We start from the raw sequence: 23,802 nt of genomic DNA, 5'->3' as shown, positions 1-23,802 counted from the left end.
AACACAAAGAACATCACAGTTTCTGCAGGTAATCAAAGACCTGTATTGAAATACAGCTTAATGCTCCACTTGGTGCTGAATTTATTCCCTTGAAACCACAGATTTCAAGCAAATAAAATTCTAGTTCTGAGAAAGCTTTAACAGCTTTTCCTGGGAGTCTTTGCTTACAACAGGACTGAAAAATTTACTGTTTTTTTCCTCAATTTTAAATGTTTATTCCCCCAAGCTGAAATTAAACAATGGCTAGAAATTTTCAATCTGCAAATGACACATGCAGATCAAGGTATTACAAACCAGCTATGTCTACCCTTTAAGACTCTCTTACCAATGATCCTAATTTCTGTACCTAGTGGTCAGTTCATTCTCAACCTTTTTTGAACAAATTTCATCCTGGTCCCTTCTCCTTAAAGAAACTTACACCTTCTGTACTTTTACACTGCTAAGATTTGACAACCAATACATTTTAAAAAGAAACAGAAAGAGGTGCAAAAAAAGATCTGGTTCAACATACGTAACAGGCTGGTTGCATGTTTGCACCTGAAGAAAATATCTGGCTAATGTGTTTTTATCACTTTGTTACTCATTAATCCACAGAAAAAATGAGAGAGAAAAATGGATTACTGAGTCAACTTCCAGACCTGATACTGCCATGGAGAAGTGCACATGCACAGCTTCTAGTTCAGTCATATGCTCTCCCACACCTTTTCATGCATGGATTAAATGATTAAGCAAGATGATGAAACAGGCTGGATGAATTGTTCTGCTTTGTGGGTTTCAGAAATACAAAAGATAAAAGGAGGAGACTCCTGATAATCAGACTATTGCTCTTCTAGGGAAGCCAGAGATGATGTACAGTTTACCTTGTTTTTTGTTATTCTTCCTACTATTGCTGTATGTAGATGTCTCAGTTTGGATCCAGAGATGGCTACTATCTTTAAGCTTCCTATATGAAAGGAACTGTGCAGAAAAAGTAAACAACACTTTACAAGTGCACAACTGAATTGTGGGGATGCCTAAACTCAGGTTTAGGCATTTTTCGGCACTTAATTGAGGAGCTTAATCACTTTCTATAGTTACCAGGAAAAGTCTGACATCTCTAGTTGAAATGTAGCCCACAGAAACTTTCCTGTGCTCCCTTTGCATTTATTTCTACAGCAGGTAAGTGGAGGTTCCTGTTTATACTCTGATTTTGTTTGTTTGGTGTTTTTTGTTGTTGTTTTTTGTTTGTTTGTTTGGGTTTTTTTGTTGTGTTTTTTTTTTGTTGTTTTTTTTTTCAATTATCTGAATCCTATATGGATTACGTGGAAGAGCTGGGATGAATTGAGGGCACAGTTTGAAGGGGTCTCTTGTTAGAATACACCTCATTTGTTTCCCTCCTGATGCCATGATATGTGACAGCACAGAACTCTTTGGAATCAATTTAGTACTGACACTGGCTTACTGCAGCTGAACTCAGTTGCTGCCACCACTTGCAGCTGCACCGTTGAGACCTTGGTTTACAAGGGCTTAAGTCCTTAACAACTAATCAAACATAAAGCTACATTTAAAGCTGTTACACTGTATTTTTAGTGATTAAAAGAAAACAGTCTATTTTATTATGAAGCAGGCATGCAGTAAAGACTTCAGGCATATATATATAAAAAAAAGATCAGGCATCCGCACAAGTATATTTGGAAAATACAGAAAAGGTAATTCTTTTCATTGAACTTTGTTGCTAGTAATTATTTTGCTGAATCGTGTTGGAAATAATAGAAGAGCTAAGAGCTCAGGGGTTGTGAGGCACAATATTCCGCCTCCCATGGCGTAGCTGCTCTACCCAGGAAAATGCTGCTGCAAAAGGAGAGTCCCAGACTTAATGCCCTTGTTCCCACCTACCTTGTAAAAGGTTTTGATTTTGCTCATTCTCCCTGCTCTGCCCCTGTGACACCATTAGTCTAACGTAGACAACAGGATTTCCTACCCTACATGGTGACACAGAGCCCTCTGAATATGGTACAAGGAAATTAAAGATAAAACTGTAGACAAGCTGTCTTGGGACAGCAGTTAACATTCTAGAGCTTACACAGTTCTTACAGCTTGGAAGCCCAGAGACATCTTCAAACATAAATTATCTGTCTCCATAGTAAAATTTTAGTAGTGTGTTGTAAACTTGTTGATAAACTAATTTGTTCAGATCAGTTCAAATCCCAAAATGTGCACTCTTCCTTTAGTGTCCCAATTAATTTAACATGAAAAAATAGGAAAAAAATAATTCTTACAGTAACACAAATGTGACTATGCAAAGGTTTGCAGTAGCTTAATTTAAATGCTCTCATGCAATTTAAAACTGCTTCCCTACACAATCAAGCATTCTAATATTGACATGGGGAAAGCTATCTAGTGGAAAGTAGGTCTCAGTTTACTCATTGCTGACTCCAAAGGGGAGCACAATAAATGTTTGCTATAGTACTGTAGCATACATTAATGCTATATTATACACAGATTAATAAGTCTGAATCCTGCAGGCTCTCTAATGAAAAAGCTTAGGAAAGAGGCAGTAACCCCCAGGCAATTTAACTAAATAAATCTCATTTTCTAAAACCATCTAATCATATGGAAGTATTCTGTAAATTAAGCCAATCCTACCACAGCTTTTCGTATTCATATAGGCATAAATTTTATGTGCTGTGATAAACGGTAAGAGTTTTGAGATTATCATTGCTAAATAACAAAACAAATGATTCAATAATACTCTCCTGAATTTCTTTCATGCGAGGATATTGAGGCTCACAGCCCCTCTGCACCCATAGCTTTACTCTCTCTCCAAACTGAGGAGTGCACAAGGAGTTGACTTTCCCAAATTTCATTGAGAAGGCCTTGATACATGGATGAAAACGTCTGAATTAAAAAGAGGACAGTAATTACTGAACAGCCCCTTAACTGGTCTCCTTCAGGTTGCTGCTATCTTCTTTGCACACAAGCGTCAGACATGGACTGAGGTAGGAAGGAGCCTCTGCAGATCACCTAGCCCAATCCCCACTGAAAGGAGGATTAGCCAGAGCAGGTTGCTCAAAACTTCAATTAGAAAGGTTTTCAATACCTCACAGATGGAGATGCCACAATCTCTTTCAGCTACCTGCTCCAGTGCTTTTCGGTTTTGGTTTTTTTGTGTTGCTAATCATTAGACTCTGTGATCTCAGAGGTCCTTTCCAACCATGATGATTCTATGATTCTGTAAACTTATTATCCAGTAGCACGATTGTGTTGTCCCTACCAAATCTTAGTTTTTCTTCAGTTAATTCCACATCCTATTTCCATTTAAAACCTCCTTGGGCTCCAGTGTGAGTATTATGCTTGCTACAGCCCTAATGCAGTAAATGCAGAACTGCCCTGGACTGGATGTCTTTTCCCTTTGGGTTACTTAAGAAGCTCCAAGGAATGGAAAACTTCCTGGTCTTTACAGACAAAAGCATTTTTAAAAAGCCCATAAAGTGTGTTCAGAAAACCAAGTAAACCTACAATATCTGTGCCCAGACACCTGATCACACTAGTAACAAACCAGGCAGCACAGCATGGCTGCCATCCTCTCTGTGTGGCACATGATTAGCATGCCCCACCTCCAGGGGTACCAAATGCCATATCTTCTACCATAGCAGCCAATGATCCTTTCCAAACAGGATTTATTTGAGTTATTAGGAGGTAACACCTGCGTGGTGCAATATATTGACATGAGGAGAGAGCTTTCTTTGGACAGCAGCAGAACGCTGAAAAATAATTTGGAAGAAGCTGTATCAGGCGGCAACTCAAGGCAGGTATTAGTGCTATCAAAGATGATGATCAACAAACTTAAATAACAAGAGATGTGTGTCCTTCCTCTTTTTCTTCCACTCCAAATACAGAAAAACTTACAGGAATGGGAAATATTGCAAATATTGCACCGTCATACCTGTCTAGCCATGTTTTGCAAGAGACTTTTTTTTGGATGGAAGGAAAGGAAGTGCAATAAAAGTGCAGCAAAAGTTAGGCGAGACAATTGGAAGAAAAAAATCTAATCCATTTTCCCAAACAATTCAGAATTTTCCTCAGTTCAGGGGACAGGATCTTGGCTTTACAACAGTTTTGTACTCTGAAATGCATAAAATTTCTTGTATTCACAGCACCAGCAGAATCAGAGTCTGTATGTTTCAAACCTTACAAGTGACAACAAAGCACACCTTTTTTTTTTACTATTTTGGTCTGAAAGCTTTCCAGAAAAATCTTAAGATTGTTAGTTGCAGATTCTAAAACTCAGTTGATGTAAAGGTATCAGCAAATTTTTCAGCAACATTTAAGAGACTCATTTTGTGTGTGTATATATATACATGTATACGTAAATTACAAATATGTGTATACATGTGTGTATGATGTTTCTATGTACAAAAATGGAGCTGGTGTGCAAACTGTCTGACTCTTAATATATCAGCTAAATTTATGTTAACACTCTGGCAGATTTCCCAATTGTGACAAAACAGAAAATTAGTACTTTGCATGTTCTGATCTATTAGGCTAGTGATGGACTGACAGGCAGAAATGCCCGTGTGTATAGTGAGAAACATGGAAAGAAATGTTTTTTCCAGTTTTCAGCAGGCCTTTGGAACTCAGAGACTCAGCAAACATAACACCAACCGATGCTTCTCTTGAACTGAGCTCATATGAAGTAAAGATGTACAATGTCTCATTGTTACCGCTAAGAGAACTGCCACAAAAATCACATGTTTGTCCTTAGAAAATATAAAGCATTCTGCAATTCTGCTTCAGACTCTTGGAAGCCCACCTACTTGAAAAGCATTGTTTTGGGCGGGTGAGAAACATTCTGCAGAACAGCTTTCACTAAGCTGTGATGGGCCCTGACAGCACATGAAAGAAGCATATGGATACTGAAAACCCAGGATTAAAACTGCAACTTCAAGATACCCATCGCAGGGGTACAGGACTCTCAAAACAAGGTTGGCAGAAGTGAAATAACCTGGATTCAGCAGAGATTGAGGAGATCCAGGTTGTAGAGACCTTTTATATCTCAGTCCTCTCTCTAAAGCTCACAGTCTGCTGACTGCTATTGTTTCTTGTGCAGGCTTGCCAGGGTCTGTGTCCCCAGCGTGCATCTGGCCATACCAAGCCGTATCACCCCATGTGAGAGAACAACCCCTCAAACAATATGCTGTTCCTTGAGTCCAATAGACCTTATTAATTTAATCATTGAATGGCTCGGGCTGGAAGGGACCTTTAAGATCATCTACTTCCAACCCCCCTGCTGTGGGCAGGGACAACTCCCACTAGACCAGGTTGATCAAAGTCCCATCAATCCTGGCATTGAACACTTCCAGGCATAGGAAACTTTAACAAAAACATTTTAACCGAAGCTTTATCCAACTGGTGGATACCTTTGTCCTTGAAGGAATGTACCTAGAGTCAGACAGCACAAGTAATAGCCTGAGAGAGTCATGACTGACTTTTCCCTCTCTTGGCCTCTGCCAGATACAGCTCAGTTGTGCTTTCTTTTTTGAAGTGCCTGCCAGTTAAGCCTTTAATTATAATGCAATCTAATATTTTCAGACTTCCTCAGCCCACCCTTTGCCCAGGTGTTTAAGTATTACATTAGCTAAAAATATACTTCTGGTGTGCCCCTTTTGTGATCTAACCAGGAAGTGAATGCAAGAGAAATCACATTTTTGTAATTATACTTTAAAAGATGACGCATATACATTTTTAAGGTATAATTTTGCAACTTGCAGAACTTCTAGGGGAATTCTAATATAGTAAACCAATCAGCACAATAAAGAGAGAGTACAATTAAGCCTGTAGCAACCCACAACACCTAAATGTACTTTAGCAAAAATGGACCACGCATAAAAAGCAGAAAAACTAAAACTCAATCAAATAAATTCCTTAAGCAGCTTGTGGGTTGCATTAAACAAAATTGCTATTGCTAGATATGCACTGACTCTGCCATGTCATAGGAACTGTCGGTTCCAAACCAAAATCAAAATCCACTTATCATTGGGATGCAAAGGCAGCCAGCTCTGGGCCCCGGAGAAGCGCACTGAAGAGCAGAAGGCCCCTGCAGAGAAATACTATTCACTGATCCTACAGAGTTCATCCTATGCAGTGTCCCCAGGTGATTTCTAACTGTAGTGGTGGTGAACAGGCTGAAAAGCAGTATCTCTGATACAAAAAAATAGAATAAAAGCAAGCAACTAAACATGGCTGCTCAAGTTGCTGACACAAGTATCCAAAAAATGTAACTATTACAGTAGCAAATTGTTTGAAATGGACATAAAATGCATGTTACAGAGCTGAAGGCAATGCCTAGATGAGAAAGAGATCATAAGAAGATGTTTCAATTGGGTAGATTCACCTTTTTCTCCCTACTGCATAGTGAGTTAATCCTCCAGAGCATTTGGAAATGTACTGAGTGCTGTCAAAAAACAGTCTGTCATCACATTTTTATGCCTCCCACCAAAGCTGATGGGTGATCTGAGGATATATATCTGCTATGTGAAAAGCACTGCAGTAAGATGGCTCACTATGAGAGAGTCTACTTGGAATGTTAACTTGGTTTGTACTTCGAGGAAGACAGAACTATAGGTATTTTGGGGATGGTGGGTGGGATTGGAGGAGGTGGGAGAAGACTTACTGCACGCACACATGCTTTCAGTACAAAGCTGCCTGATGGTGAACACCATGAAGCAGAGCTACAGAAATTTCAGGATCTAGTAATTCTCTTAGCTGGCAAACACTGCTCCTAAACAAATGCTAGAGAAGAGTCTAGATTCTTCACATCTTTCAGATAAATGAAACCTTTTCAAATAAGAAGCAAACAGTAGAATAGCACAGCAGGGACAATATTCTGATCTGACAGTCAGGGCATAGTGCTGTGCCCAAGCAGGCCTCAAGGACTAATAATTCTCCACGTGAGTAGTTGCTTTGCACACTATCAAACTAAACCACCAGGATCTAATTCAGTATTCAGCTCCACGTCCCAATCATGTTGGCAATAAAACAGAGTTGGTGAGACAACTTGTAAAAAGGAAGAAAAAAAAAAAAGTGCAGTGTTTTAAACCTCTCTAATTTAACATTAACTTTTTATGTGTCTAACATCAAAGCATTTTTTCACTTCTATTTAATCAAAATTAATCACTAACATTACTACAGTAATTTATGTTGGAGATTATTGAAATGAGTGTTTTATTAAAATCTGGTTTTATTAATAAAACACATTCTGGCTAAGGAATCACATGAGTCTGCTATTAGAGACTATTAACTGGGGACTGGGAGTTAATCATAACAGTCATGCTGCCAGGTCCTTTGACAGCAACACACACTGGGTTTGTTTCTGCTTTTACTTTTACTAGCATATTCAAGTCAATTAGTTGCCCTATCACAGGAATGGTCAGCGCTACCCCAGTAACGTAGGAAAAGGAAACAAAGGCACATACATCTCAGTAGTTTTGAACAAAGAAAGGGACCCACCAGCCTGATTAGTTGTGATGCTGACAGCAGCAAATTGTCTGGAAAGCATACTCAGGTCAGATACCCCGTTGACTGCATCAATCTCAAAAGTGTAATTGGTATGTGCCAAAAGGTCCACTACTGTCACGGTGGTGTTGGTGAGTCCAGTCTGACGGGGTAAGAATCGCACGTTGTCACTACATGGCTCACATATCTTTACATTTCCTCCACATTTTTTGCAAATGATGTTGAAAGTGACATCTTTCCGACCTCCAGTGTCAAGAGGCCAGCTCCAGTCCAGGATAACAGATGTCTCGTTAATGTTAGAGATAACGTTTCTTGGAGCAGATGGTGGTCCTACAAAACGAAACAGGAAATCAGAAGGATGAGATTTTCTGTAGTTCTCTAACAAGGGGGGAAAATAGAAAATTCAAAAATGTAAATAACCAAACTCTTCTGTTTATTTCCTTTAGAGACTCCTAAAATATTTCACTGGACTATAGACCTAGACTCTCAAGGACCATGTTTTCCTACAGACAGACAGTACTCTCAGGGTGCAGTTCAGGATAGAGGGCTGAAAAATATTGGTAGCAATTTAAAAAATCCTAGCTCTCCTTCTCAAGTCTGACAGAGAACAGGAAAGAAGAAATGAAAATATGAAGACAGAAACCCAGCCCACCAATTTTTGGTAGCCTGTCCAACATGTAAGAAGACATGGGAGGTAGTGGATGGCTGACTGCAATGGGACATGAGAGGAAGCAAGCAAGCTGCTGAGGTACAGATGGAGGAGCAAGAATGACAGCCCCGAGCATAATGATGCTACTCACTGGTGCAAGCCATGGATGGAGGGTCTTTCTCAGAGCGAAAGTAATTCTTTTCACACCTGCAGTTGAGAGATGCATCTTCGTAGGTAGAGCTGTGAGGTGGGCATTTGGCACACTTCACGTTGCCAGCAGAGGCTTTGTAAAACCCAGGTCGACAAGCTGCAAAATAACAGGTGTATAGTTTTAAATTCATAAACATCTCTTCAATTTTAACATGCAATGTTGGTACTGCCCTGGGAATTACACATATGTAGATCACATTTTGCAGGTGTTCATGGTCTAAAAATAAGGACTTTTCTCATAATGAGAAAGTTGATGGAAATAAAACCTCTTGGTAGAATGGAGCTCTTCATGCATCAACTTTGATTTGCATTTAATTTTGCCTGGAAAGCAAAACAGTGTATTGCACTACTAAGAAGAAACATTTTCTATGTTGCATTTTGAGAACTTCATTGATTTTTCTTCTCTTCTGCTTAATTTACCAAAATGTTGGCCCTGTCCTGCATAAGCAGCTAACTTTAGCCTCTCTCTGTTGCCAAATTTTGCTTACAAAGGCACGCTGATCATAATCTATGTCTGTGCAGTTCAGCATGACTAAGCAAGCCAAAACCAAAATAACCTGAACAGGGAAGATCTATTCCATTTCTGAAGGACCATGTATCAAGCTCAGTGAGCTACTTCTGATACTTGAGCAAGTACCAGAATCTTGCATGGTCTTTACAAAGAGAGTGTTTTTTCCATCATCCTAGTCCTCTAGAAATGGTGCTTGCACCCAAAAAAGCTGCTTCTGACAAAATCTGAGTGGGGGTGTTTCTTTAACATTGCCACACTCCCTCTGTTTTGGCTCCTGTCACATTTGAGACTGATTCAGGGCCATGCTTGTATCAGAAGAAAAAGGCATTTGAAATATGTTACAGAAATGAACAATTCAGCAAATACATTTTTATGAAGAACCAGACAGTTTATAATAACAATATTGACTTCTTTCCACTAAGATGATTTGACCAACAGAAATAATATATTTAAAAAGAAACCAAAACGAGATAGAAGTCAGCCGATCCTACTGTTCAGCTGCTGCTTCCCTCTAAGACATTCCTTCTTCTCCAAATGGAAGTTACCAAGTGGCACTGGTCACCCATAGGTCTGTACTCATATGCACAACAACTGAACACAAATCGCCGATGTAACTAAAGGGAGCACATCTTAAAATATGTTCACTTTCTGCTACACTTTGGTTCCACAGAAAACACTGCCTAATGCAGGGGCACACTAGGAAAATGCAAGTATATCCTCATTGAGAGATTTAAAAAAAGAAAACTAAAAAAACCTATTACTTCTTTTTGTGTCTTGAGCCCAGACAGTCAAGTTTAGATAAAATGGCCCCAGACCTGTCCCTGATTTGAATGCTTATTTGAAGACAAAAGAATGGGTTTACCAGTCTTTCACTTTTTGATTTTGCTTGTGGAGATGAACAGATTCATAAAGGTAGCATAAAGTCTGAGATAATGAGATGTGGCCTTTTCCATTTACAGATGCACTGCTCAAACAGAAACGTGGATGGGCAATCTGAGGTGGGAAAAAAGTTAGAATAAAAATCTCAGCATCTTTGTAAGTGAAGAGGGAGAGACAGAAGCTGCAACATTACACTGGACTCTCAGCTACCATGTTCATCACCCATAAGCAAGCTCTGAGAATTCGGGTTAGGTGAATTTCCTGATTAGTTCCTGGTGCCAAACACCTGAGTGAAAAATGCTGGCAAGCAAAGAGTGAACATACTCCTGTACAGCCAAATGTTCTATTCTGAAACATTTTACCAAAGGAAAACCTCCTCACATTGCCCTGAACACAGTGTGAGAAGCATGAAACATTGCTCAAGGAAGTGCTAATCTCAGCCACTCTTTAGCACTTCACAGCCCTTACAAATCAAGGTGCCTGGCTGCAGCTGCTATCTTCAACTTCCAGGCTAGCAAAGCAGCTGCAAAAGACACCTTCCTCTCCAAGTTCTTTCCTACAAGCCCTGAGGAAGCAATCTGGAGTTTGAGCCTCTAAGGCATTGACAAGACAGGCAATCCATAAAAGCAGAACTGCTAAAAATGACCTTGTGGTAAGGTTCACAGAGCCTAATGCCAACTTGGTACACCCTGTCCTCCTTCAGCCAGCATTTCTTGTGTTTCCATCTCCTTAAACGCTACAAGGGTCTTTGGGGATTTCTGTTTAGCTTGAAGAAATAAAGAAAGCCTCAGTCCCATCTTAAGCACCTCCACTAGGATAAAATGCTGAATGAAATTGAGTTGGATTTTTTAGTTTTGTTGTTGGTATGGTTGCAGACTGTTAAGACTCAAATCTCATTCCCTTCCAAATACTGCCCCATGCTACATGTGCCTAGAGTAAGCCTCTTCAGTCTCCCTCTGACTGACAGAGGAGCCTCAGATGATTTTACTGGCTCTAAGACAACAAGCCAGGCAGAAATGTTGCCCATCCTGCTCTCACCTGCATTAGTAATTAAAAAAAGCACATTAAGAAACAAGCATCACTCAACCTTTGTTCAGATACTTACACAGTACTTTCACCAAAACTTCCCATGCAAACTCACTGCCAGGTATTAAACTCACATGGTTTTGCTTAACCGTATCTACTCATGCCTCTATTTGAAGGGGCATTTTTATATTTATGGACTGGTATACAAAAGACAAGGATGTATTTATGGATACATACAGTATAGTATTTGATTTTGGAAATAATTGTATATACTATTTTAATGTAAAGATTGGAGAAAGACTAATAGCCTAAAACTGAACGTTTGTCATACTGTTGGTCTTCCTAGAAGAAACAATTCCCACTGCTTATTAAGCATAATTTATTCATAGCATCATAACACATGAGTATTCATTTACAGGACAGAACTACAGTAAGGCTGTTTATCTGAGACACTTTAAAAGCACCTACCACCACCATCATTTTAATACAGCAATGACTTAAACATAAACAAACAAGCTTGTGTAAGAAGTGGACAGATTTTGTGGGGTGAGGAAGAGTAAGGACAGAATCAAACCGCTCCATTGATAAATGGCCCTTTCATCCCTCAGGTGAAAGCTCACAGACCTTGTTTAAGAGAAAGTGGTGGTGGTGTGAGGCCTGAGAGAAAAAGAAGCAAGAAAGAGAAGCACAGAGGAAGCAACCTGGTGACACAAGATCAGGATTTTTCTTTTCCAGAGGAAGGATTTCATCGTTTTGAGCTTCCACTATTGTGGTACAGAGTGAGCAGTTGGGGCAGGATGGTGTGAGCCAGCCGCCAGTTTGATCTCTGCTGCCCCAGTATGCCTTAGAGAGGGCGTCACGATCTCATGTTTTCCCCTTCAGGCTGTCTTGTGCTTTCTGTCTTTGTCTGTTGAATCAATTTAAGATTATTCACAACTGCAGCCCGAAGGAGAAAAAAAAAAAATAAAAAGCAATTATATACTGGAAACTGAAGATTGGAAAGGGGGATGCCAACAGAAAATGCTGTCAATGTACTTACTATTATTATTCTTTTCCTAGTCATTTTTAAATTCTGATATATAAGATAAAAATTGAAGCCTTTACTTCAAAAGGTATTCACTTTTCTATGTCAGAAAAATTGGATTACATGGATTGATGGAAAAAAGCTTGGCTTTTTGAGGTGAATATCACATCTTTGGTTTCAGTCAGGTTGAAAATAAAAGGACTAGCACAGAAGATCTTCACAGAATCTGTAACTCCAGCATGGGAACCAGCTGTGACAGTGCTTGCTTTTTGTAAGGTTTTATTCTAGAAGCTATGAAGTTTTCTGTGCCCTCAATAAGGGGGAATAATATGTGAGGAAGTAAATGCAGTAGACCAGGAAGACCTCTTGGCACACTAAAAGTGAGTAAACCTTGAGTTGATATAAACTGTACATCAAGGCTGTTTGGGTTTGCTTTTTAAGATTTCCTCAAGTCAGATGTCCAAAACCTGCTGACCCTAGTGACTCCCGTATTAACTCCAACCTGCAATATTATTTAAAAACTGTATTCAGTCTGATTTCAGTCTCTTTTGTTTGAATGCCAGCCACACTGACTTTATTGAAGTCACCTTCTGGTAAGAGTTTCAGGACTGCACTAGTTCTCGTTACTGTAGGAAAACATATTTCCTTAAGCTATAACTGATAAGTCTGTCTCAGAGAGAGAGAGCAGGGAAAGTTATTTCAGTGACAGAAAAATGAATGTAGCAATCTATGGTAGTTACTGCAAAAAGGAATGTGACTGACTTTTCAACTGCAAAGTGAATTTTGCCTCTGTTTGACTAATTTGTTAGAGATGAAAACATGGTCTTAATCAAAGGTTAAATTATTTATTTAAATTTGAATTAATTTTAAATTAAAATATAAAGCTCTTGGTGCATAGCAGCAGTTTAGTATTCAAACCCTGCAGCCCTTTATACACAGAGCAATATCACCAATTCCCAGCTGTAAATACCAACTAAAGACGCATGCCTGTGCTGCCTGAGCAGATGACTTCCCAACCCCAGTACTTCAGGCCTGACAGGGCACATTTCCCTGCACACGGTCAAAGCAATTCCTTATTTGCAAAACAAGCTGTACTTTTGTGCTTTAAGTAGATGTGTGATTCTTTGAAGCAAGGCTCATGCACTGCAGTGCACTGGAAGCAGACATCCACAGCCATGAAACCAGGCGTGCAACAGGCAGCATCCATCAAGCTTCCTTCTATTGTTTCTCTGCTGTTCAATAAAACAGCCTGAGGGAAAAATGCCACTATGGCATTGGACTGCAACGTTTAGAAAATAAGAAAATAAAATCATAAACCTGTACATGTCATGGATACCTTAACATTTCCCCATCATGTGAGTTAGCAACATGAATTACAACAACCCTGGGACAAGCATCCTTCCCCTGCAGAGAGGATGGGGAAGCATCCCCCACACATGGTCCCTTTTAGAGGGTCTTTGCAAACCACTCCTGTTGTCACTTATGGAAATAGCGTGCCAATGAGCAGCAGCTGGACCTGAAGCCATAGGATGATCTTTGGTTGAGCAGATGTCCTGGAAACTGAATGCCACAGACTGGCTCACCAATCACAATACCCACGTAGAGCCTGGCATCTTTGCAATGTTCTCAAGTCCCTTTTCAAAGCATTTACAAGGCTGCTCTTTCTCACCACGCATACCATGGTCGTGTTCTGGAGATGTCAACAGCACTATGTTTATCACCAGCAACAGAGTTGCACGGTCACCCACCCATACATACACATGCACATGCAAAATGAAACGTAACACAGCTGTCAGCTTGTGAAAATGGATGGCATTAACAAGCAGCATAGATTAACCTTATAAAAGTCTGAAGTCCATTCTATTTCCCTGGGGCAAGTAATTCTTTCCCTTCTTGTTTATTTTGAGAGAAAACAAAAAGGTGAAAATTGTGATTAAATGAAAACATCATAACCTTTCATTTCACACTTCCACCACAAATTACATCCAACCATACATGTTACTCTTGGTATATTAAAAATAACACTGTACTGATATGCTATAGTTATGGCTCAAATACATGAAGTGTATGAAATGAAGGTAGAATTCTGCCTTAAATCATCCCATCCTCAGTCTGTATCATATCATTCACAAAACTGAAAAAGTCTCATATTTTCCTCCCTTGTTCACTATGGCATCCACTCAACAGGAAACAATACTTTATAACATAGGTTTCCTACAAAATCCCTCAGAGCAGGGAAACGACCTGCAGCAGCTCTCACTGTTCATCAGCACATGAGAAGCCACACAATCTAAAGAATTACATATGTATATGTTCTCTCTCTTTCCTTGGCCTTTAGATACCTTCTTGCACACCCACCTAGCCCAAACAGTCTTCTAAAAATCACTGTGTATTTTCAATTGTTATTTCCATTGAACTGAAGTAATGTTTTTTGTCACCAGGTCTGAATAAAAAGAAAGACACCACTTCAGGGAGTGGGTCTCAAAGCTAAGTAGAAACAGAAGTACAGGGCTGAATGTCACTGATACACTTTGACAACTCCCTGTCATAGGAAGAGGAGGCAGGGGCAGGCCTAACACTGCTCAGCAGGTGGGGATCACCACTAAAAGCTACTGCTGCACAGGCAGAGCCCACTTTCTCTTCGTTGGGATGTGGCACTGGCACATCTACTGTCTGTGCTCAGGGGAGGAGGAAAATAATCTCGAGAAAGTCTGTAGCGAGGCCTAAAAGCTCTGGTGGGGATGGACTCCAGCCAAGGTAAGACTATCCCCAGGATGAGGTAAGGGCATTGGTTTTCTTTCATTGCCCACAGAAGTTTATTCTGTTTGTTGGGGAAATAAAAACTTACAATTATTCTTAGTATTCTTTACATTTGTACTTTGTCTTCCTTGCAGTCTTCAGTGCACGATAGATAATACCTGAAATAATTACAAAACAGGTAGCACTGGGACCAGCAGCAGAAGCAACCCAGACATTTTTGCTAAGTGTTGTAAGCAAACAAAAAATATTTCACAGTGTATTTTCTGTGTATGAGACATTTTACTCTGAGGATGCAGGCATAAACATAAAAGTTGCATTTTAAATACTAAAGTGAATCCCACCACTCTTTTCATTATTAGCTGTGCAACAGCACTGGAAAAAAATGCAACTGTTTATGACTATAACTTATCTTTTGGGGGGAAACTACTGAAGAAGGAAAAATGCATCATGTGTATTTTTGCATCTCTAGACCGGAAAATACAGTAATCAGAGCCAAAGCCACTAACATTCGAAGAACTACAGCAGCTGTCCACTGCTAGAAGAAATCAACAATGAACAAAATTGATGCAATTTCTTTCCTATTGCTAGGCCTCCTCCAACAGTTAAGAGGCCAATAACCTGAGGGCTCTAGGAATTGATCTCTCTTCTCTCCACCCCTCTCCTACCTCTGCAGCCTTTGTGCCAGCAGGATGGACTGTGTGATATGCATGGGGCATGGGTCGAGTGCAATGTGGCACTGAAATGCCTCTAGGAAAATGCTCCCTGGAATGAGCACTTTTCATTTTTTACACCTGAAAGCTACTGCCAGCACAAAACCAATATTCAGTAGTATTTAATCTTACTCATGAGAAAATTTCTTCTTTTTCCTCCCCTCTTCATATTTTATAGTGATCTGTGACCTTAACATATTTTAATCAGATGCTTTTTAAATTGGCTTTACTCCCAGGTCAAGTCATTCAGCAGAAACAATTCCTGTTCTTTGTTTAATAACTGTTACTGGCAGACATATTAATTACATGTACATAAGAGATAGCTTTATCCTGAGGGAATAACACTGCACCTTTCAACTGCAGCCTGTAATAGCTCCACGTTATGCCTTGCAGACTTCTATATCTCTTTCTATGAAGTGCATTACAGCTGTGATTGCTACCAGCAATATTGTTAAAAGTGCAATGTCAAAGATAGTAGTTCTAAAACACAGCATTACAGCCAAGATGTTCCTGCTTGTGGGTACACAAATATCTTGCTTCAAAATGCATAAAGCATTTCAGCCTCTTTAAGGGCAGTTTTGGGGAAAAAAAATCTTTCATTAATAGATAAACATTGAGAAGCAGCCTTGATTCAGAATTAAAGCAAAATAAACAAAGTTCTACCTTAATTCCACCCATACTCAGTGAATCACTAAAGCAAGTATTTAAACCGTGAATCTAATACACCCAAGTTTATAAGCATTCACTTTCACTTTCCCTAAATAAGATGTTTTCACGAAGCAAAGCCTGGACACACTGACATATATTAAGCTGTCATTTTGTCAAAGAAAGAAATTCCATGTTCTAGTTTTGGTTTTGTTTTTTAAACTTAATTTAATCCACACAGAGATGAAAAATATCTTCCCAATTCAATAAATATTTTAAAAATAAATAAATCTAAATTAAAGAAATACCAGAAAAATACCCACCACCAGCATCAACTTAAACAGGAATAAAACCAGTTGTACAAACACACATATGAGGAATCTGGATGTTTTAAGTGACCATTCGGCAAGAATAAAAAGTCAAGAAATAGTTTCTCCTTGAACTAAAGTTACTTTATGGACTCCTTAAAGACAAACTAGACATAAGATTCCAACAGCTTAAAACAATACATGTTTTTCAACATCAGGCAGAGAATGCCACAAAGGAATAACCACAGTACTGCTCCGTTTTAGTCTTTCCTCAGCCTCCATTCCCCATGTCAGAACTTTTGAAAAAACAAAATCACAAACAAGAGCAACCAACCCACCCATTCTGCCCCCCAAAGCAAACCAAACAGACCTGGCAGACATGGTAGCCCCTGTCCCACAGGACATGAGCTCTTGGAAAGATATTTCCTTTCTAGCTCAGTGGAAAAATCAAGATAGTGCCTGGTAATCCTCCCAGGCTAGATTTAGCTAGTAAGTGAAAACTGATTTTTATAACTTGGGGATGTTCATGTAATTTCCCAGTGATTCAACCAGGCCAGATCAACAGATTAACAATATCAAAGGTAATATAAACAAAGAACAATAAATGAATTGTTATACAGGTTACTAGGTAAGTGCCCTAGCACTTAATGCTGGTGCCTATCTTGCATCTAATGGTAGCACCACATGAAAGTGCAAGAGAAAGACCAACAGGGGATGATAATTTGCCATCCCTCATTATTTTGCCCTCATCCCTACAACCTAGATACCACAGAATCACAGAATGCTAGGGATTAGAAGGGACCTCTGGAAATCATCAAGTCCAACCCCCCTGCCAGAGCAGGACCACCACAGAATCTAGGGCAGGTCAGACAGAAATGCATCCAGATGGGTTTTGAAAGTCTCCAGAGGAGACTCTCTGGGCAGCCTGTTCCAGTGCTCCATAACCCTCCCAGTAAATAAGTTTTTCCTCATGTTGAGGTGGAACTGCCTGTGCTCTAGTTTGCATCCATTGCCCCTTGTTCTATCACAGGGCATGATGGAAAAGATTGGCCCCTCCTTCTTGACACCCACCCTTCAGATATTTATATACATTAATAAGATCCCCTCTCAGTCTTCTCCAGACTAAAAAGCCCCAGGTCTCTCAACCTTTCCTCATAAGGCAGGTGTTCCAGTCCCTTAATCATCCTTGTAGCCCTCCATTGGACTCTCTCAAGTAAATGCCTGTCCCTGGGGGACAGATGTTATTTCAAAGACCTGGAAATCCAAGGTTTGATATATTTGCTAATTTATTTTTAAAAAAGATTAATTACAATAATCCTCCATTTTATTGTTCTTCAGGTAGAATATCCAATGCCTTTTAGTAACTTTTTGTCTCAATGAATTTCTCTGACATTCCTTTCCAGTTTAGGCAGTCAATGTGAAGTGATAAAATACATCCTTTTGTTCAGTTTACCTTAAGATTTGGTAGCCTTTCAGCACAATCAATGTATCCTTGGTTTTTAGTATGAGACAGGGAGAACAGCTGCTCCTGATGTATCCTGCCTAAGCCATTCCTTACCTTACAAAAACCTATCATGAACTTATCTTGTCTGTGACAAACAAGCACAAACTTTTCAATCAGCTTTTATAGGAATATCTTATATGCCTTTGATTATACCCATCTCTAGTTCTGCAGTATCATTTCTCAGGTGGCAAATGCTCTTATTCTTTGTGTAATGCTTTTGATGAAACCAGTTGATTTATATATTGGACTAGGCTTTATCGCTTACCCTCTGTTTCTAGCACACTTGGGGGCTTTGCTTTGGTTTTTATTTCCAGCAGTCCGTGACATGAGCCAACCAGGCTCACATCTTCCAGTTGTCTGTGTCCATGCACATACCTCAAGCCAAAACAGTTAATTCAGACATTAAAAAAATCTACATTTTCTCTCTGGGAGGGAGGGAAGACGATTTTTTATTTATTGAGATGGAATGTTCTTTTGCAACCTTCCACCCTTCTTAACACATACAAGATAGTGTTGCTGGCCCCATTTGGCACGTGAAAAAGATAATGCAGAATAGGCTCCAAACCCAATGTTATTTCTTCCAGCGACACCTACTAATCAAAATGCTGCCTGGTGAGTTGTGTGATGTTACAAAGAGCTCAGCCCAGATCCCCAGTGACACAGGTCCACTACTGCAACTAGCATGAATTAGTACTTTTGTTAGTAGTCTCAGCAGAGCTGTCAAATTATTTGGAAAATAAATTTAACAAATGCCTTTCCCCTTAAGAGTTATTCTTTTGAGTCAGGGTTGAGGTATGTTGATTGAGCAGTGTGAGGTAACTGATGTTCATTATGCCCTCATTGAACCTGTTTTGTTGATGAAAAGAGAGGACATGGGTTTCTGGAGCTGTTAATCTGGTACCTGTCACAAGCAACCCACTGACATAAAAAAGACAATCAATTTTATAATACTGAAATATTCCAGCTGCTGATAAAAAGAAAAAAAAAAAGTTTCCATTAATGGCCAGTGGCTAGAATATCTATACATTTATTTTTCAAGAACTCTTCCTTTTTCACACCTCTAAGTTAGTTCTTTCATTTTTCTCTCTAATTTGCAGAGGTATTCAAAAGATAGTGATGTGCTTCCTGAATTTTAAGATATTTCTGAATTAAAACACTGGAAGACACGACTAGGTGCAGATAAGCCTTAAGGCTTAGGAGTCAAGCACTGGAGATCCTATATCACCATCCCTTACAAAAAAACCCCAAACAACTCAAAAAACAAACACACAAAAAACCAAACAAAAAGCAAAAAAAAATCAAGTTGGCATTTTTAAGCATCCAGATTAGCAAGAGACAGAAAGCTAAATTATGTGGCTATGCCTTATTTGATGAGGGCTGAATGCCTTACTGTTAAGTTTCACTGCCAACTATTGATATATTGCTGCTTGAAGTGACTGAGTGGTGGTGCTGGGAAAGGGAAGCTCTTATAAAGAGAAATGGTGCTGCAATGGCAGGCACTCAAACCTGCATAAAAAAAAAAAAAAAAATCCCATGGTTTAAGCCAGTGTCATTACTTGCTGACGTAATTCTGGGATGTAATCTAAGTGTATCAGAACATGGTGGTAATTTTTAACAGTGTACGAGAAACAGCCAATGTTTGTTAGGGATGTTGCTAATGCTACTTAATGGGTGCATCTACATAAGTGTTTTAGCTCAGATCTGGAGATCACTTTCAAAGCAAAATTCCAGTTCTTCCCTCTTGCCATGACCTGGTACACAATATAAAGTGTCTCCAGAGAATGCAAATAGGTACACTGGATGATGCATTCCCTGCTCTAGGGAGTCCACCAGACCTGACTAGAGATACTATGGACTAAAATGTGCTGAAACGGTTATGATGCTGGCACAGGGTTCTCCATGCAACTGCTTAATGTTACTGATCTGCTCCCATTTGGTCACACTACTTCTTAAGGTAGACTTAACTCATGATTACCAGTCTTCAAATATCTCAATGCAGTCAGCATTGCTAAAACTGTCAGCTCTTTCCATAGGGACATAGATTCAAAAAACCCTGGTAAGGGGGGAGAGGGGACAGTGGTGGGAGAGAATTATTGTATTATCAGAAAGCCATTAAACATATAACTGCAAAACCCCACACATTATGGTCTGTATTTTATCATGTTTAATAGGATTTAGAAGAAGGACAGAGAGGTTCCAGTGAGTACTAAAGAAAGGCTTTAACCAGATGATGGAAAAATTATGGCTTCATCATTGTTGCAGAAACCTGTCTTCTTCATGTACCTTTCCTCATTGACTTTACTTTCATCCTTCCAGTGGAAAGCCTGAAAATTAAACAGCTATGGCCTCTGGGGACATTTGAGCACTGACCGTCTTCTCACAGCTGAAAGGAAAAGCCCAAGGTTTTTGCAAAACTAATCACCCAAGTGCAGTATTTATACATTGTATGTTTTAGCTTTTATCTGGACTTTCTCTGTATTTTGCCTTTTTAGAAGAGAACTCTAAATTACTTAACATGAATTTTTTAATGCCTGCATTAAAAATGTCTAGCTTTGCAGGGTAAGCGATTATCCTCTGAACAAAAACCTAGTTAAATGTAAATTTAAAAAAACAACAAACACATCAGCATTTTTATTCACTAGCCTGATACCTATGTGAATTCAAGGAGGGTAGAATCTCAGCTGTTCAGAAAACAAAGCATATGATATATTGCATTTTGCAGAGTATTTGCCACAGAATTAAATCTCCCCTTGTAGTGGTGAAGCTTTACAAAGGCAATAGCAACAAGAACTCAATATTCTCCAACAGCATTCATTTTGCAATGCAGAAAATTCATCAGAATTGAGAGGAAATTAAGTTTCCAGTATTGCATTCCATATGTATTTTCTCTAACACACTATGATTGTGTGCTAGTAGAAAATGCCACGTGTTCAATAAACAGTTTTCAATACCACTGAAGTTCAATACCAGCAGCAAGTTAACATCACTGCATTTTATGGGGAAAAGAACTGAAGAAAAGCATTAGAATACATTTAATGACTGTTGTTTTCTACAAAAGCTTTTGCTGTATAGACAGCACACCATTTTCTGACTGAAGGAAGAATATTGTAAACACAAAGGATTTAACTACACATTGTTTTTGTTTTCATTTTTCCACTTCTTGCTTTGAGAATTCATAAGCAGAAACCAGGGAGGATGAAAGGACATAGAAACCCCTGAGAAGCTTAAAGTATTTCAGCAGATCCACCATGAGATATGAAATTCTGCATCTATCAGCACCAACTGATGGAGAAAAAGGGTTGTGGTCATTTGTTTTTTTTCCTACTAAGAATATTTCTACCTACACCCATTAGGATTTTTTGGTGTTTAGGAAAAAATTCTTCACAGAAAAAGCATTGAGGCATTGGAAGAGGCTGCCCAGGGAGGTGGTGGAGGCACCATCCCTGGAGGTGTTAAAAAAATGAGTGAACGTGGTGTTTCAGTAGATTGCTTAGTGGTTGGGGTTGTAGAGTGGATGGTTGGACTTGATCATCTTGAAGGTTTTTTCCAACCTTGATGATTCTAGGACTAGGAGTTTTTAGCCACACACACGGCAGTTGAGCTGAAATATTATTTTTGCTTGATCATGGAAACAGAATAGTCAAGTTATGGCTGGTTACTTTTCTAAGCAAGATGCTGATCAGAGTTCTGTTTCTTAAAGACCTATTTTATTTTTTCTGACCAAATCAGGTCATAAAACCTCATAATGAAGTAAATTATATGGTAGGATATTGAACCAAAATTGAATCTTACTGGGTCAGGACAGTCCATTGCTGTCTAGATTGAAAGTGCTATACCATCAGAGTGATGTATATACAACGCAGGAAATGGTTGAATATTAATAGAATAGTAGTTTAACCAGCCCTCTGAACAGTATCCAATATATTCAAGCACAGACATATTTTTATCTGGTTGTAACTGTAGTGAAAGGCCTATATTTTATCTTTTAATAAAGCCTCATAAATCTTATATTATGTACAAAGATTAAAACGAGTTACAGCTACAGAATAGAGCAAATTTCAAGACAATGAAAAAGGTTTTCTTTCTTGGCTAAGTCACATATTCAGTATTTGTATTTATCTATATTGCTTTAAAGAAAAAAAAAAGCATCTAAAAATAAGTACTTGGCACTCTCTAAACTTACAGCCAAGTAGTACAAAATAGCACATAAAACCAAACAGTATCATGTTTTTTGTATCCAAAAGACAGGAGACAAACTTTCATTTTGTTTTGTTTTCTTGTTAACTGAAAAATCAAGTCAAACAAATGTGTTCAGATAACTGAAAAATATTCCTCTCAAATTGCTTTTGGCAAATCTATAAGAAAAGTGTACCTAAGCCCTCCATTCTTATTTCTTCCACCACCCTGTATGCCATACATCAAGAAACTCCCTCCCTGCCATGATTCTTGTAAATTTCCTTCCAATGCCTGTGGCATCCAGAGATTAAGGACAAAGAAGGTGGAGGTTGTGAAAGCCTAGAGACTCCCTCACTGACCACAGTATACCCCACTGCAAGCACATTTCTGAATACAGTCCTACCCGTAGCAACAAATACTAAAGGATTGATGATGCCAATGCTATTTAACAAGGGGTATATAGCATATTTCTAGCACCACCAAGGATTATGCTGCTGAACATAAACAGAGCAGTTGATTTCTCCAATGAAACCAATAAAATAAAGAAAGCCTGTTCTCAAAAAAATAAAGTTATAAAAGAAATAGTTTTCTGATTGTTAATATTACTTTAGTTGGGACAACTAATTTTAAGAATACACATCGTGAGCTTTTTGTCACAAAATACTTTTGTTTTGCTAATTGTCCATCCAGCAGTAGACAACACTGGGAATTGGACAAGAAACTCCCCTTCCAGACCTGATTCTTAAATCAGAACCGCACTGAGATTGATAAAATGAAGGTAATACCATTACCTTGCTCTACAGAAAAGATCCTGAGGTACACAACATACTTTAAAAGATATTTTTTTTCAACAAACAAGATATGAAATCCAGAGACATGAGATCCTCAGAATCTCTGCTATCTTCTCAAGCTGTCACAGAGAAGAGGAAAAAGGTTCCTCCCTGACTCAGTAAGTGATTATATGGCCAACACCCATTACTAACCAGTTGCACATTTGAGAACCCAGGACCAATAGGGTGAAAACTACACCTGATCCAAAAGGCTTTGCAGATTGGGTAGATCATATATAAGCTTCCTGGCCACAGCCAGAGATCCCAGCCCCGTGCTGGGATGCTGTGTTTGTTGCACACAGGATCTAGCTCCAGAGGAAACCTGCTGCTCTTGTGTAGCTCATCCAGAGCCTTCTTGAGGATTCAGCTTGGGATGACATGGACTACTAAAACCGGCCACTTAAGCTGTACTTTTCTGCAAAGCCATAGTTCAGAAAATCATGAACTCTCATTTCACCACCAATGCCACAGAAAAAGTGTGCACATCAGTTCTAAGCATCCCCTATGCAGTTTGTCTCCTATCTAAGTGGTTTGGTGCTTCAGACAGATTAATCCAGTTTATTGAAGTATAACACAAACCTCATTACAGTAAATGCAAAAATATTAATAAACATGCTCCACAGCCAATAAAAACCTTGGTGCCCCACGTAAGTCAGTGAAGCTTTTATACCTTTTTTCCTTTGCTCTTCTCATTGCTGCCTGTGCTGTATGTCAGATTAGAAGTATAAAACAAGTTATTAAGTTAAGCAAGTATAACTGTATTTTGAAGGCACTGTCAAAATGCATTAGTGAAATGCCATATTAGAGCATAACTAATCTGAAAAGATCTTCCACTAACATGAATATCACTAATACTGTGCTCTGCTGTACTGACATCATGAAGTTAGACTAAGACAGCTTTCCACAGCTATAAACCTGGCACCACAGATTCAACATCATGCCACAGAAGCTGATTAAGCACTCACATCCCCATCTGGTGCCAAGAAAACGGCACACACAACCCTTCATTTTCCCTTGTTCCTATCTTATAAATTAACTGTGCAGCAAAGCTGCAGTCAGTTGGACTGACTTCAATA

The 23,802-nt window shown here is 39.1% G+C and overlaps 1 protein-coding gene across 4 annotated transcripts in view; it reads right to left on the bottom strand.

Moving 5' to 3' along the window:
* EPHA3 (EPH receptor A3) overlaps positions 1-23,802 on the bottom strand; it is a 226,973-nt gene that overhangs the window by 69,616 nt on the left and 133,555 nt on the right. For all 4 annotated transcript variants that reach the window (XM_051621540.1, XM_051621565.1, XM_051621548.1 and 1 more), the window contains exons 4-5: positions 8,295-8,450; positions 7,489-7,824 (exon numbers count right to left, since the gene is read on the bottom strand). In XM_051621540.1, the coding sequence (XP_051477500.1) occupies positions 7,489-7,824; positions 8,295-8,450 (492 nt within the window). The remainder of the gene's footprint in view (positions 1-7,488; positions 7,825-8,294; positions 8,451-23,802) is intronic.

Source organism: Apus apus, chromosome 1 (assembly GCF_020740795.1).
Source record: "Apus apus isolate bApuApu2 chromosome 1, bApuApu2.pri.cur, whole genome shotgun sequence".
NCBI classification, from domain to species: Eukaryota; Metazoa; Chordata; class Aves; order Apodiformes; family Apodidae; genus Apus; species Apus apus.
This window is presented reverse-complemented; position numbering and strand designations above follow the sequence as displayed.